Source organism: Pelodiscus sinensis, chromosome 15 (genome assembly GCF_049634645.1).
Source record: "Pelodiscus sinensis isolate JC-2024 chromosome 15, ASM4963464v1, whole genome shotgun sequence".
Taxonomy (NCBI): domain Eukaryota; kingdom Metazoa; phylum Chordata; order Testudines; family Trionychidae; genus Pelodiscus; species Pelodiscus sinensis.
Window position 1 is genome coordinate 4,413,184 of NC_134725.1, and position 15,159 is coordinate 4,428,342.

The 15,159-nt window shown below is 52.3% G+C and overlaps 1 protein-coding gene across 3 annotated transcripts in view; it reads left to right on the plus strand.

Moving 5' to 3' along the window:
* Window positions 1-14,791, plus strand: part of RTN4R (reticulon 4 receptor) — a 59,960-nt gene extending 45,169 nt beyond the window's left edge. For all 3 annotated transcript variants that reach the window (XM_075897861.1, XM_014573233.3, XM_075897860.1), the window contains exon 2: window positions 12,806-14,791. In XM_075897861.1, the coding sequence (XP_075753976.1) occupies window positions 12,806-14,220 (1,415 nt within the window). In that variant the 3' untranslated portion in view covers window positions 14,221-14,791. The remainder of the gene's footprint in view (window positions 1-12,805) is intronic.
* Window positions 14,792-15,159: the final 368 nt, after the last annotated feature.

Consider the following 15,159-nt stretch of genomic DNA (forward strand, 5'->3'; position numbering starts at 1 on the left):
ACGCTGACCACTAGGTCTCACTGCCCTTAGAGCAGGGAGTGTTCCTACTGATTCTGACCACTAGGCCTCACTGCCCCGATAACAGGATTTGTTGCTACTGTCGCTGACCACTAGGCCTTACTGCTCTGAGAGCAGGGTGTGTTGCCCCTGACTCTGACTACTAGGCCTTATTGCCCTGAGAGCAGGGTGTGTTGCCCCTGACTCCGACTACTAGGCCTTATTGCCCTGACGTGATTTTCTGACTGTGACCACTAGGCCAGACTCTCTCTTCGGAGACTGGGCGTAGTGATAGGCCCTGACCCATAGGGACTGGGGTGGAGGACTCTCGGAGGCGCCAGGCAGAGATGGTCTTTCGGCCCCTGGCTGCTTCCCACAAGCCTTTGCAACTTCCTGCGCCGGCTCCCCTCTTCCTGCCCGGGGATCATGTGTCTTATCAACCAGCAGGTGACTGGGGAGGGGTCTGTCTTCTGCAGGCCCTGCTGTGTCTCTGGGCCCTGCTGCCCTGTTGGGATGACCAAGCTGCCCATGGAGAGTAGACCAGAAATGGAGCGTGGAGCTGTGGAACTCCCTGCTGCAGGACAGGGCGGAGCTTTGGGACTAGATGTAGAGCAGCAACTCTGCAGCATGGGACATAGGGCAGGAGCAGTGGCTAGAGAGGTGTGTTTGGGGGTGGATAAATGGATAGAGGGGTGTGTTCAGGGATGGATAGATGGATAGAAGGATGTGTTCGGGGGTGAATAGATGGATAGAGGGGTGTTTTCGGGGGTGATTAGATGGATAGAGGGGTGTGTACAGGGTTGGATACATTGATAGAGGGGTGTGTTCAGGGATGGAAGATGGATGGAGGGGTGTGTTTGAGGGTGGATAGATGGGTAATGGGGTGTGTTCGGAGGTGGATAGTTGGATAGAGGGGTGTGTTTGGGGCTGGATAGTTGGATAGAGGGGTGTGTTTGGGGGTGGATAGATGGATAGAGGGGTGTGTTCGGGGCTGGATAGTTGGATAGAGGGGTGTGTACAGTGGTGGATAGATGGATAGAGGGGTGTGTTCGGGGCTGGATAGTTGGATAGAGGGGTGTGTTTGGGGGTGGATAGTTGGATAGAGGGGTGTGTTTGGGGGTGGATAGATGGATAGAGGGGTGTGTTCGGGGCTGGATAGTTGGATAGAGGGGTGTGTACAGAGGTGGATAAATGTATAGAGGGCTGTTTTCGGGGCTGGATAATTGGATAGAGGGGTGTGTTCGAGGATAGATGGATAGAAGGGTGTGTACAGAGGTGGATAGATGGATAGAGGGGTGTGTTCGGGGCTGGATAGTTGGATACAGGGGTGGATAGATGGATAGAGGGGTGTGTTCGGGGATAGATAGATAGAGGGGTGTTTTCAGGGCTGGATAGTTGGATACAGGGATGTGTACAGGGGTGGATAGTTGGATAGAGGGGTGTGTACAGGGTGGATAGATGGATAAAGGGGTGTGTTCGGGGATGGATAAATGGATAGAGGCATGTGTACAGGGGTGGATAGATGGATAGAGGGGTGTGTTCGGGAGTGGATAATTGGATAGAGGGGTGTGTTCGGGGATAGATGGATAGAGGGGTGTGTACAGAGGTGGATAGATGGATAGAGGGGTGTGTTCGGGGGTGTATAGATGGATAGAGGGGTTTGTTCGGGGGTGGATAGTTGGATACGGGGTGTGTACAGGGGTGCATAGATGGATAGAAGGGTGTGTTCGAGGATAGATAGATAGAGGGGTGTGTTCGGGGATAGTTGGATAGAGGGGTGTGTACAGAGGTGGATAGATGGATAGAGGGGTGTGTTTGGGGGTGTATAGATGGATAGAGGGGTGTGTTCGGGGCTGGATAGTTGGATAGAGGGGTGTGTACAGGGGTGGATAGATGGATAGAGGGGTGTGTACAGGGGTGGATAGATGGATAGAGGGGTGTGTTCGGGAATAGATGGATAGAGGGTTGTGTTCGGGGCTGGATAGTTGGATAGAGGGGTGTGTACAGGGGTGGATAGATGGATAGAGGGGTGTGTTCGGGGATGGATAGAGGGGTGTGTACAGAGGTGGATAGATGGATAGAGGGGTGTGTTCGGGGATAGAGGGATAGAGGGGTGTGTTCGGGGCTGGATAGTTGGATAGAGGGGTGTGTACAGGGGTGGATAGATGGATAGAGGGGTGTGTTCAGGGATAGAGGGATAGAGGGGTGTGTTCGGGGCTGGATAGTTGGATAGAGGGGTGTGTTCAGGACTGGATAGATGGATAGAGGGGTGTGTTCGGGGGTGGATAGTTGGATAGAGGTGTGTGTTCGGGGATAGATGGATAGAGGGGTGTGTTCAGGGCTGGATAGATGGATAGAGGGGTGTGTTCGGGGGTGGATAGTTGGATAGAGGGTGTGTTCGGGGATAGATGGATAGAGGGGTGTGTTCGGGGGTGGACAGTTGGATAGAGGGGTGTGTTCATGGATAGATGGATAGAGGGGTGTGTTCTGGGGTGGATAGTTGGATAGAGGAGTGTGTTCGGGGCTGGATAGTTGGATAGAGGGGTGTGTACAGGGGTGGATAGATGGATAGAGGGGTGTGTACAGGGGTGGATAGATGGATAGAGGGGTGTGTTCGGGGATTGAGAGAGAGATGAAGGGGTGTGAACGGGGATGGATAGACAGACAGACAGGGCTATCCTCGGGCCGATGGTGGGTGTGTCAATATCTGCTGCAAAAACCCCGCTGCAAAGAAATCCCAAACCTTGGCACCGGCTCTTGCAGCGCCCCCTCCGGCTTTTTTGCGTCCGAGCCGAGGGCAGCCGAGGTAATCCTGGCTTCAGTGTTCACAGGCCATCAGGAGCAATAGCTGTCACACTGGGAACCACCCCCGCAAAAAAAAAAAAAGACGTTAACTCTGAAACCTAATGACAACCATGAAACGAGGAATATAGGGCTCCCTGAAAGAGTGCGTTTGCTCTTCCACAAAAAAAAAATGCGGAAGAGCAAACACACACCCTAGACGTGGTGGGGGTTTTCCGGGATACTTCCGGTATCCCGGAAAAACCCCGTTGTCTAGATATAGCCTTTCCTTTTTTTTTTTTCGTTTTTCCCCGCTTTTTCTCTTTTCTTTCTCTCTTTTTGCTTTTTTCTTTTTCTCCTTTTTTTTCCTCCTGTCGTGAGAGGGAGAAGGGGCCTATGAAATTAAAATAGCTTGAAAGGGGTCCGTGTGCTCCAAAAAATGGGGAACCCCTGTCCTCAAAAAAGCACAAGGAACCTCAGATGGGGCGTATCCTAAGATCATCTTGACTTCTCTGTCACTTGTGAAGCTGACTGGGACACTCGCACGGTGTTTCTTAAACCGGTGTGCTGCGGAGAACAACCGTGTTCAAAATGGCCGCCCTTAAAGGGGCAGGTGACCTGTTTTTTTTTTTTTTTTTTGGCGCAATAACTTTTCCCGGTGTGCTGTGGAGAACAACCGTGTTCAAAATGGCCGCCCTTAAAGGGGCAGGTGACCTGGTTTTTTTTTTTTTTTGGCACAATAACTTTTCCCAGTGTGCTGTGGAGAACAACCGTGTTCAAAATGGCCGCCCTTAAAGGGGCAGGTGAACTGGGTTTTTTTTTTTTTTTGGCGCAATAACTTTTCCCAGTGTGCTGTGGAGAACAACCGTGTTCAAAATGGCCACCCTTAAAGGGGCAGGTGACCTGTTTTTTTTTTTTTTTTTTGGCGCAATAACTTTTCCCGGTGTGCTGTGGAGAACAACCGTGTTCAAAATGGCCGCCCTTAAAGGGGCAGGTGACCTGTTTTTTTTTTTTTTTTTGGCGCAATAACTTTTCCCAGTGTGCTGCGGAGAACAACCGTGTTCAAAATGGCCGCCCTTAAAGGGGCAGGTGACCTGGTTCTTTTTTTTTTTTTGGCACAATAACTTTTCCCAGTGTGCTGTGGAGAACAACCGTGTTCAAAATGGCCGCCCTTAAAGGGGCAGGTGACCTGGTTCTTTTTTTTTTTTTTGGCGCAATAACTTCGTTGCAGGGCCTCTCTCTAAATACGCTATGCAAATTATGTCAATTGCGTAGCTGATTTCGAAATCGCTTCTGGCTCGGAATCGGTCAGGTCAGGTCTTATTTCGGTCTGGGTCGGAATCGGTAAACCTTTTCCGTTAAAAGCATTTCCGGAAAATCATGCCAGTGTAGACGTAGTCTAAATGTCCTCTAACAACCCAATAAACCCTAGAAGTGTTGGTAACGCACCTAGACAATATTGACCTCCCGTAGTCCAGAAAATTCTCCGGTTCGGAATCGGACAGGTCCCGAGAGTGCCGGATTAGAGAGGTGCAACCTATCCTTGCTTTTGCTAACGAGGAAGATGCATTATATCTGTACACATTTAGGCAACGTCTCCATTGGCAAGATTTTGCGCAAATACTTTTAACGCAAGAGTTTTTGCGTGAAAGTATTTGCGCAAGAAAGCGCCGATGGCCACCCCGAAAAAGCAACGCAAGGAACGCGTCGGCGTTTTCGATTTTTTTCGAAAGAACAGATGTGCTCTGGCTCTATCCCTGGAAACCTCGTTCTACGCGGAATAACGGATGTCTCGAAAAAGCACTTTCTTTGGCCATTTGGCGCCGGGTCGACGCGCCGACATTTCGGATGACCCTCCTTCGAAAGTCCATCAAAAAAAGAGACACAATTTGCATCCCGCAAATTGCGTTACTTTTCCCGATTTCACGGGGTCGTTTAGACATAGCCTTATTTACGCAATGCGTTGGGGACCTTGCTTCCGATTCGTAGTTTTTTGTACGTTTCACGATGTCAGAACTGGGCGTGGGATTTTGCGGAACTTATTTACAAGGGGACGAGTCATGTTTCTTAAAGGGACAGTCCCCTTTTTTTTTTTTTTTTTTTTTTGGCTCAACTTTGGCGTATGATTGGTGCCCGGCTGCATGAGGGAATCCGGTTCCAACGGCGGCCACGCATTTTGAAAATGGTTTTTGTTCGTTTGCCCAGTTTCTCCACTTCGAATGGAGAATAGTCCCTCTTCATCTGCGGAAAAAGTTCATCTCCTAACCCTAACCATAACCATAACCCTAACCCTTACCCCATCCCTGTCCTTAACCCTATCCCTACTCCTACCCCTATCCCACCCTAACCCTACCCCTACCCCTAACCCTACCCCTACCTCTAACACTAACCCCTACCCTGTCCTTAACCCTATCCCTACTCCTACCCCATCCCACCCTAACCCTAACCCTAACCCAACCCTGTCCTTAACCCTATCCCTACCCCTACCCCTACCCCTAACCCTAATCCTTACCCCTAACTCTATCCCTAATCATATCCCTACCCCTACCCCTATCCCACCCTAACCCTAACCCTAACCCTAAACTACCCCGACCCCTACCCCTAACCTTAATCCTATCCTTACCCCTACCGCTACCCCTACCCTAACCCTAACCCTAGGCTACCCCTACCCCTACCCCTACCCTAACCCAAACCATAAGCTACCCCTAACCCTAACCTGTACCCCTACCCCTACCCCTAACCCTACCCCTACCTCTAACACTAACCCCTACCCTACCCCTAACTCTAACCCCTACCCCTACCCCCACCCCTAACCCTAACACTAACCCCTACCCCTAACTCTAACCCCTACCCCCACCCCTAACCCTAACCCTCTTCATCTGCGGAAAAAGTTGGGTGCATCTTTCAGTCCGCTCTTTGCCAACAACTTCCGCCCGAATGTTGGCTTTCTTTCTAGCTTCGGCAGCCGATACGTAGCTCCCTGAATTGCGTTATTCTTGCTCACGCGGAAATTAAAACGATGCTAAAAGCCGACTCTCGTGGTTGATTTTCCAGCAGTTTCTTTTTCGAAAGAGAAACGCTCATTGAAATTTAGTAAAGCCAGAATCCCGTTTGAATTTAAAAAAAAAAATCAGGTTTTGAATATTTGGTTTGTTTAAATCAATAGCAACAAGGGTGGCTGGTCTGTTTATCTTAGAAAAGAGGCACCGGAAGGGGGGATAGACGAGAGAGTAAAAAGCGGTGGACTTTTCAGCTTACAAAAGAGGAGACGAAGCTATAAAGTCAGGCCTGGTGTGGAAACAATGAAGAAGGAAAAGTTCCTAACTGACTCCCACAAAATAAGAACTAGAGGTCACCCCATGAAACAAATAGGCAGCGGGTTTCAAAGTTACCAAAGAAAGTTTCTTTCCTTCACTCAGCGCACCGTTAACCTGTGGAACTCCTTGCCACAGGATGTTGTGACGGCCAGTTTGGAAAAAAAAAAGCTAGATAAATTCATGGAAGGTCCGTCACGGAATCATAGAGCTGGAAGAGGCCTCAGGAGGTCATCAAGTCCCGCCCCCTGCCCAAGGCAGGACCATCAATACTTATTCGCCAGGATGGATAACATAAGAAAATAAGAACGGCCGTACTGGGTCAGACCAAAGGTCCATCTAGCCCAGTAGCCTGTCTGCCCACAGTGGCCGAAACACCAGGTGTCCCGGAGAGGACGGACCAAAGACAATGATCAAGCGATTTGTCTCCTGCCATCCTTCTCCAGCTTCTGACAGACAGAGGCCAGGGACAGGATAGGAATTTTCCCGTAACCTAAGAACTAGGGGTAGCCCGAGGAAAGGAAGAGGCAGCAGGTTTCAAACAAACAAAAGGACATTTTTCTTCACGCAACCTGTGGAACTCCTTGCCACAGGACTTTGTGAAGGCCGGACTTTAACAGGCTTCATAAAAGAACTAGAAACATTCGTGGAGGTGAGGTCCATCGATGGCTACTAGCGAGGATGGGTAGCTATGGTGTCCCTAGCCTCTGGTTGTCATACAAACGCCCTCCCAGACCCCACCCTAATCCCCGACCCCGAACTCCTTTCTGCCCCCAGTCTCCATCCGAGACCCAGCTCCTCCTCCAATAAAAGCAAGGAAGAGCGCGGCCCAGGACTGCTTACCAAACTCTTGGAGTGCCCCGCCCCCCAGCAAAAATGATTCCCCATCTTTGGGTTACAAACTGGGATTCTTATCTCCCAACCTTTCCACATGGCTGTAGTCAGTGTATAGCCCAGAGGCCAACCCCTGTCTCGTGAAGCCGCCCCCATCCCCCTGAAAACGGCCCCCGCCTCCTGGCGGCGGGCGGGAGCCTGATGGGGCCAAAAAGCCTCTAATGAAACGAAGGGCAGCAGGTTTAAAACAAATCGAAGGACGTTCTTCTTCACACAGCGCACAATCTGTGGAACTCCTCGCCGGAGGAGGCTGTGAAGGCAAGGACTATAACAGGGTTGAAAAGAGAACTAGATACATTCGTAGAGGTGAAGTCCATGAATGGCTATTCGCCAGGATGGGTAAGGAAGGAATGGTGGCAGCAGTGGGATTCCTTGCTGCTTCCCTGTTCGGTTTACTCCCTCTGGGACACCTGGCATTGGTGTCACTGTGGGCAGACAGAGTTCTGGGTTGGCCGGACCTTTGGTCTGACCCAGTATGGCCATTCTCATGTTTCTTAAAGGGACAGTGCCTTTTTTTTTTTTTTTTTGCTCAACTTTGCCCCAGGTCTTCGTGCTGTATTTTCGCTCTTTGTCCGGAACGGATTGGCCACCCCAGTATAACCCATTCACCCATCCATATATAGTCAACCTAAAATGCACAACCTCCCCCGCTCCCCCCGCAAACCCGCGCCCCCCCCCCCCCCCCGACCGCCTCTGTCTAATATAGCGCAGAGCCCGAAGTGGCGTTTCCCTTTGCAAATGAGTTTTGTATTATAAAGGAAGTCGCTCTTGTGTCCAAGCGGGAGGGAATGCAAATGAGTATTGACCCGCCGCGGTCATAAAGCTGCAGCGTAATAGCCTCAAATCAATAGAGACAAGAAGCAAACAGGAGGGGAAGAGTTCTGCTTCCACAGCCGGCGGAAAATTGCATTGTGCTTTGGCTGCGACGAAAACGTGAGGGGCGACAATTACAGCCCCTCCCCCCGCTCCGCCGGGAGCCCTTGAGGCCTAATTGCCGTGCGTGACAATTTCAGCGCACCTGGGACTCATGGCCAGGCGGCTAATGGGCCTGCTTTAATTCCTTCCCCGTTCCGCCGCGCTCCCCTGAGGGACCAAAGGGAAGGGCAGCAATTTGGCTGGAGGAGGTAGGAAGAAAACTCGGGAGGAACAAAGGCGAAAGGCCAAGGCGAGGACAGGAGGAGCTGAGTTTCCTTTTGGGCGTTGCTCTGTGGACCGGAGCTGGGTATTAGACTCATACAATCCCAGAACACGAGAACAGGAAGGGACCTCGAGAGGTCATCAAGTCCAGTCTCCCGCCCTCCCGGCAGGACCAAGCCCCATCTAGACCATCCCTGGTAGATGTCTACAGAATCATAGAACACTAGAACGGGAAGGGACCTTGAGAGGTCATCGAGTCCAGGCCCCTGCCCATCTAGACCATCCCTGGTAGATGTCTACAGAATCATAGAACACTAGAACGGGAAGGGACCTTGAGAAGTCATCGAGTCCAGGCCCCTGCCCATCTAGACCATCCCTGGTAGATGTCTACTGAATCATAGAACTGGAAGGGACCTCAAGAGGTCATCAAGTCCAGTCTCCCGCCCTCCCGGCAGGACCAAGCCCCATCTAGACCATCCCTGGTAGATGTCTACAGAATCATAGAACACTAGAACGGGAAGGGACCTTGAGAGGTCATCGAGTCCAGGCCCCTGCCCATCTAGACCATCCCTGGTAGATGTCTACTGAATCATAGAACTGGAAGGGACCTCAAGAGGTCATGAAGTCCAGTCTCCCGCCCTCCCAGCAGGACCAAGCCCCTTCTAGACCATCCCTGGTAGATGTCTACAGAATCATAGAACACTAGAACGGGAAGGGACCTTGAGAGGTCATCAAGTTCAGGACCCTGCCCATCTAGACCATCCCTTGTAGATGTCTACAGAATCATAGAACTGGAAGGGACCCCAAGAGATCATCAAGTCCAGTCCCCCGCCCTCCCGGCAGGACCAAACCCCATCTAGACCATCCCTGGTAGATGTCTACAGAATCCTAGAACACTAGAACTGGAAGGGACCTCAAGAGGGCATCAAGTCCAGGCCCCTTCCCTCATGGCAGGACCAATGTGGTCGCATCTTCATCACTGGAGATATTGAAGATTAGGTTGGATAGACATCTACCAGGGATGGTCTAGATGGGGCTTGGTCCTGCCGGGAGGGCAGGGGACTGGACTTGATGACCTCTCGAGGTCCCTTCCAGTTCTAGTGCTCAATGATTCAATGATTCTATAGACATCTACAATCAATGGACTCTGGAGATATCGAAGAGCAGGTTGGATAGACATCCACCAAGGATGGTAGACGGTGTTTGGCCCTGCCGTGAGGGCAGGGGACTGGACCTGATGACCTCTCAAGGTCCCTTTCACTTCTAGGGTTCTATGAGTCTGTAGACATCTACGAGGGATGGTCTAGACGGTGCTTGGTCCTGTCATGAGGGCAGGTGACTGGACTTGATGACCTCTCAAGGTCCCTTCCAGTTCGATGATTCTGTAGACATCTACCAGGGATGGTCTAGACAGTGCTTGGTCCTGCCATGAGGGCAGGGGACTGGACTTGATGACCTCTTGAGGTCCCTCCTACTTCTATGATTCCATGGACATCTACCAGGGATGGTCTAGATGGGGCTAGGTCCTGCTGTGAGGGCCAGGGACTGGACTCGATGACTTCGTGAGGTCCCTTCCACTTCTACTATTCTAGGAGTCTTATGTGCTGCCTCTACCTCATCATGATAGGTTCCATGGAGGAGTTAGTGGGAACTACCTAACGACCCGGCTGCTACTTGCTAGCACACCCCTGTTTAAAAATGCCCTTTCCGGTGTCTGAGAAGGTCTCAGCCTGTGGTTCCCACCGGTGCCGTGTGCCCAGGGGAAGTGGCATCGCTCCCGTGGAAGGCCGAGCAAGGAGGGTCCTCGGGCCAGGGGCGGAGCTTCCGGTGCCGGCCCCCACACAAATTCGTCCCGCCCTTCGCGTACCTCAAAAGTCACTTGCAATGGGAGATAAGTTAGGGTGAAGAGCGGGGAAATGGGATGTTGGGACCGAAACGGGGCGACCGCCCTGCCCAACGGCATGACCGACGTTGCCGTGGGAATGTCTCCCTAGCAACGGGCGCCATGACAACGCCGTGGCCTCTCCATCCCTAGCGGTTTTGAAGGCCCGGCTTGACCAAGCCCTGGCTGGACCAATTGAGTCGGGGTTGGTCCTGCTTCGAGCCTCTAAGCCCGTGCAGGAAACGAAGGTCGTGCAGACAGGAAGTTGCAGGCCCAGCTACGAGGGAAGGGGGCCAAGGAGTAATTTGTCGCAGGCCCCTTTGAAATGCTTCCAGGGGCTCTAAGGGCTTGGGGGCGGGGCATACTACAGTCTGGGCAGCGCTATGGACTGATTGACCGAAACCCCGCCCCTTCCTTCAGAGGCCCCGCCCTTTCTGGGCGCACCGAGCTGCCCGCCCACAACTGAGGGGCTCGCGGTGGCTGCTGGCCCCACTGCTCTTCGAGACTCTACGTCCCTACATCCGGGGTTAGGATAACAGAGGTGCGGCAGGCTAGGCCGGGGCAGGCCAGGTATGGCCCACGGGCCGTATCCGGCTCCCCCGACCGCTGGATCCATTCCACGGCCCAGCGGGAGCCTCAGGCAGGTGCCCTGCCAGCCCTGTGCCTGCCTACGCTGCTCAAAGCCATGGGCAGTGCGCTGGGGGTGCGAGCATAATCTCACCCCTACCCCTAACCCTCTCTATCGCCCTGACCCTAAACCTTACCCCAAACGTGTCCTTAACCATATCCTTAACCCTATCCCTACCCCAACCCTAACCCTAACCCTCTCTATCACCCTAACCCTAACCCTAACCCAACCCTGTCCTTAACCCTACCCCTACTCCTACCCCTATCCCACCCTAACCCTAACCCTAACCCTAAGCTACCCCGACCCCTACCCCTAACCTAAATCCTATCCTTACCCCTACCGCTACCCCTACCCTAACCCTAACCCTAACCCTAGGCTACCCCTACCCCTACCCCTACCCTAACCCAAACCATAAGCTACCCCTACCCCTAACCCTAACCTGTACCCCTACCCCTACCCCTACCCCTACCCCTAACCCTACCCCTACCTCTAACACTAACCCCTACCCCTACCCCCACCCCTAACCCTAACACTAACCCCTAGCCCTAACCCTAACCCTAACCCCTAACCCTTACCCCTACCCCTACCCCTACCCCCACCCCTAACCCCTACCCCTACCCCTACCGCTACCCCTACCCCTAACCTTAACCCTAACCCCTAGCCCTAATCATATAACTATCTCTAACCCTACCCCTAACCCTAACCCTAATCCTTACCCCTAACCCTATCCTTAACCCTATTCTTAACCCTATTCTTAACCCTATCCCTATCCCTAACCCTAACACTATCCCTAACCATATTCTTAACTCTAACCATATCCTTACCCCTATCCCTACCCCAACCGTGTCCCTAACCCTATCCCTTCCCTGAACCTGGTCTCCAGTCCCCTGCCCCCAGTCACAACCCCCTCCTGCCGTAGGTCACAATCCAACCCGCTGTGCTCCCTTCCTTCACTAAGGTTCCCTCTAATTTTTTCAATCCACATGTAGCATAAATTTTATTATGCACACATGTGCGGATGTGCACCATCATTAGCAACACATTCCCCCAGTCAGAATTCTCTCCTGTGCCCATACCCTGCACCACTTCCCAGACCCCCTCCAGCACCCCACTGCCCTACCGTGAATTCCCTGTGGCACCCAACCTCCATTCTACACCCCCGCACCTCCTCCATTCATATCATGGAAGCACGTGGCCCTTAAACACTTTCCAAATTCTTGGGTTCTGTGATTTTGTAGGCATCTACCAGGGATGGTCTAGACAGTGCTTGGTCCTGGTGGGAGAGCAGAGGACTGGATTTGATGACCTCTCAAGGTCCCTTCCAATTCTATAGACATCTATCAGGCATGGTCTAGATGGTGCTTGGTCTTGCCGGGAGAGCAGGGCACTGGATTTGATGACCTTTTGAGGTCCCTTCCAGTTCTGTAGACATCTACCAGGGATGGTCTAGATGGTGCTTGGTCTTGCCGGGAGAGCAGGGCACTGGATTTGATGACCTTTTGAGGTCCCTTCCAGTTCTGTAGACATCTACCAGGGATGGTCTAGGTGGTGCTTGGTCTTGCCGGGAGAGCAGGACACTGGATTTGATGACCTTTTGAGGTCCCTTCCAGTTCTGTAGACATCTACCAGGGATGGTCTAGATGGTGCTTGGTCTTGCCGGGAGAGCAAGGCACTGGATTTGATGACCTTTTGAGATCCCTTCCAGTTCTGAAGACATCTACCGGGGATGGTCTAGATGGTGCTTGGTCTTGCCGGGAGAGCAGGGCACTGGATTTGATGACCTTTTGAGGTCCCTTCCAGTTCTGTAGACATCTACCGGGGATGGTCTAGGTGGTGCTTGGTCTTGCCGGGAGAGCAGGGCACTGGATTTGATGACCTCTTGAGGTCCCTTCCAGTTCTGTAGACATCTACCAGGGAAAGTCTAGATGGTGCTTGGTCTTGCTGGGAGAACAGGGGACTGGATTTGATGACCTCTCAAGGTCCTTTCCTGTTCTAGGGTTCTATGATTCTATAAGGCATATGGTCCACCACCCCTCTCATAATTTTTGTTGCCATGGCATATTGTTGGCGGATACTGCGTGGTTGACACAATGCTCTTGCAATTGCGTTGCAGAGGGGACGTCCTCTCCTGTGACTGACTCTCATCTACTTTTTCCTTGTGTTGTCCTCCAGGAAGCAAACTGCTGATGTTGGTGCTTTGCGTCCACATCCAGTGGGAAGTAGAGTCTTGCCCGGGGGCCTGCGTCTGCTACAGCGAACCCAAGATCACCATCAGTTGCCAGCAGCAAGGACTGACGGCCATCCCCACCGCCATCCCCACCCCGACGCAACGCATCTTCCTGCACAACAACCAGATCCCGTTGGTGCAGGCCACCAGCTTCCGCTCTTGCCGCAACATGACCATCCTTTGGATCCATTCCAACAACATCAGCCTCGTCGAGCCCGGGGCGTTTCGTGGGCTCGACAAGCTGGAGGAGTTGGACCTCAGCGACAACGTCAACTTGAAGGCCATCAACCCCACGACGTTCCAGGGCCTCGTTCACCTTCACACCTTACACCTCGATCGCTGCGGGCTCCTGGAACTCTCCACGGGGCTGTTCCGAGGGTTGTTCTCCTTGCAGTATCTCTACCTTCAGGAGAACAACCTCCAGAGCCTGCCGGACGACACGTTCCTCGATCTCGCCAACCTCACCTACCTGTTTTTGCACGGGAATAAAATTAAGAGCTTGTCGGAGAACGTCTTTCGTGGGCTGATCAACTTGGATCGGCTCCTGCTGCACCAGAACCGAGTCAGCCTGGTGCACCGCCGGTCCTTTCAGGACCTGGGGAAAGCGATGACCTTGTATCTCTTCAACAACAACTTGACCGTGCTCCCGGGAGAAACCATGGCCCCCTTGGTGTCCCTCCAATACCTACGCTTGAACGGGAACCCGTGGATTTGCGACTGCCAGGCCCAATCCCTCTGGAGTTGGTTCAAACAATTCAAAGGTTCCTCGTCAGAGCTGGAGTGCCATCTACCGGCTCACTTGGCCGGCCGGGACCTCAAAAAGCTGCAGAGCAGCGACTTGGAAGAGTGTCTTGACTCTTTGAATCAGATACGAACCAGCGTCTTTAGCACAAAGACCCGATCGGGCAAACTTCCCACCACCGACCCTCCACTCAACTCCCGGAAGTGCTGCCAACCGGACACGGACAAATCTTTTATGTATGAAGCCAAGGGCAAGGCGGGTCCGTCTTCGCACAGCAGCCGGGCATCGTCCAACAACCCTCTCAAAGATAAAGAGAACATGTCCAAAACCAAATACGTCGACACGGACCCTTCCAAAAACGGGAGCAACAAACACATTAATGACTCCCCATTTGGGACTTTCCCCAGCGTTGTAGACCCTCCGTTGACCAAGCTGAGACCAGATTTCCTCGCGCCCATGGAATCGGCCACGGTCCCGACCAAAAAGAGGCAGGGGTGCTCTAAAAAAACCAAGTCCAAGGCGCAGTGTCGCCTCACCCAACAAGGAACCAGTGCCACGTTAGAACCAAGCCTACGTCTTCTGTTTCCCGTCTTGGCGTGGAGCTTAATGTTCTCCTAAACGCGACTGTTGGGTGACACTTTCATACCAGGATTTTGCTGACCTCTGGAAACGTTGCCAGAGGGAAGCCAATGGTGAGAGTCCCTCAAGAAAGTTTTGTTACACAAAAGTTAACTGGATGCCTTTATTAGACAAAAACCAAGATGTACATAATTTATTTGTCCTGAGTTATCCCTTTGGTCTTTGGAACGGCACTTACCTTCTGGCTTTTGCTACCACCGATGGTAAAGAAATATCATTTACAGACACACACACACGCAGAGAGAGAACAAAAAAACCCACACAAGCAACATCGTCCGGACGCAAAGGCTCCCGCAGGATTGTCGGCCGTCCGTTTGGAACTCACCCGTACGCTGAACGGCATTGCAAGCTCCCATTGGCCGAGGCGACGCCTCCGTTTACGAATACTGCCATTTTCCTGTGTTCATTTCCGCCACACCACGTCCCGGGGCGGCATTTGTTCAAGAATGCTGCGTTCGCCTCCATGAAGATTTGCAGTATCTCTAGATATGCATTTTATTTTACTTGTGTACAAGTATACAAAAAGTATGAAATAAAGAGGTTCTTTTTTTCCTACGCTGTCGTCCTCTGCGAGACGCAATGGGCTGAGATTGCAGCAAAGGAGGTTGAGGTTGGACATTTGGGACAACTTAACTGTCTGGGTGGTGAAACACTGGAATAAATTGCCAAGGAAGGTTATAGAATCTCAGTCATTGGAGATATTGAAGAGCAGGTTGGATAGACACCGACCAGGGATGGTGTAGATGGGGCTTGGTCCTGCCGGGAGGGCAGGGGATGGGACTTGATGACCTCTAAAGATCCCTTCTAGTTCTATGATTCTGTAGACATCTACCAGGGATGGTCTAGATGGGGCTGGGTCCTGCCGGGAGGGCAGGGGACGGGACTTGATGACCTCTCAAGATCCCTTCTAGTTCTATG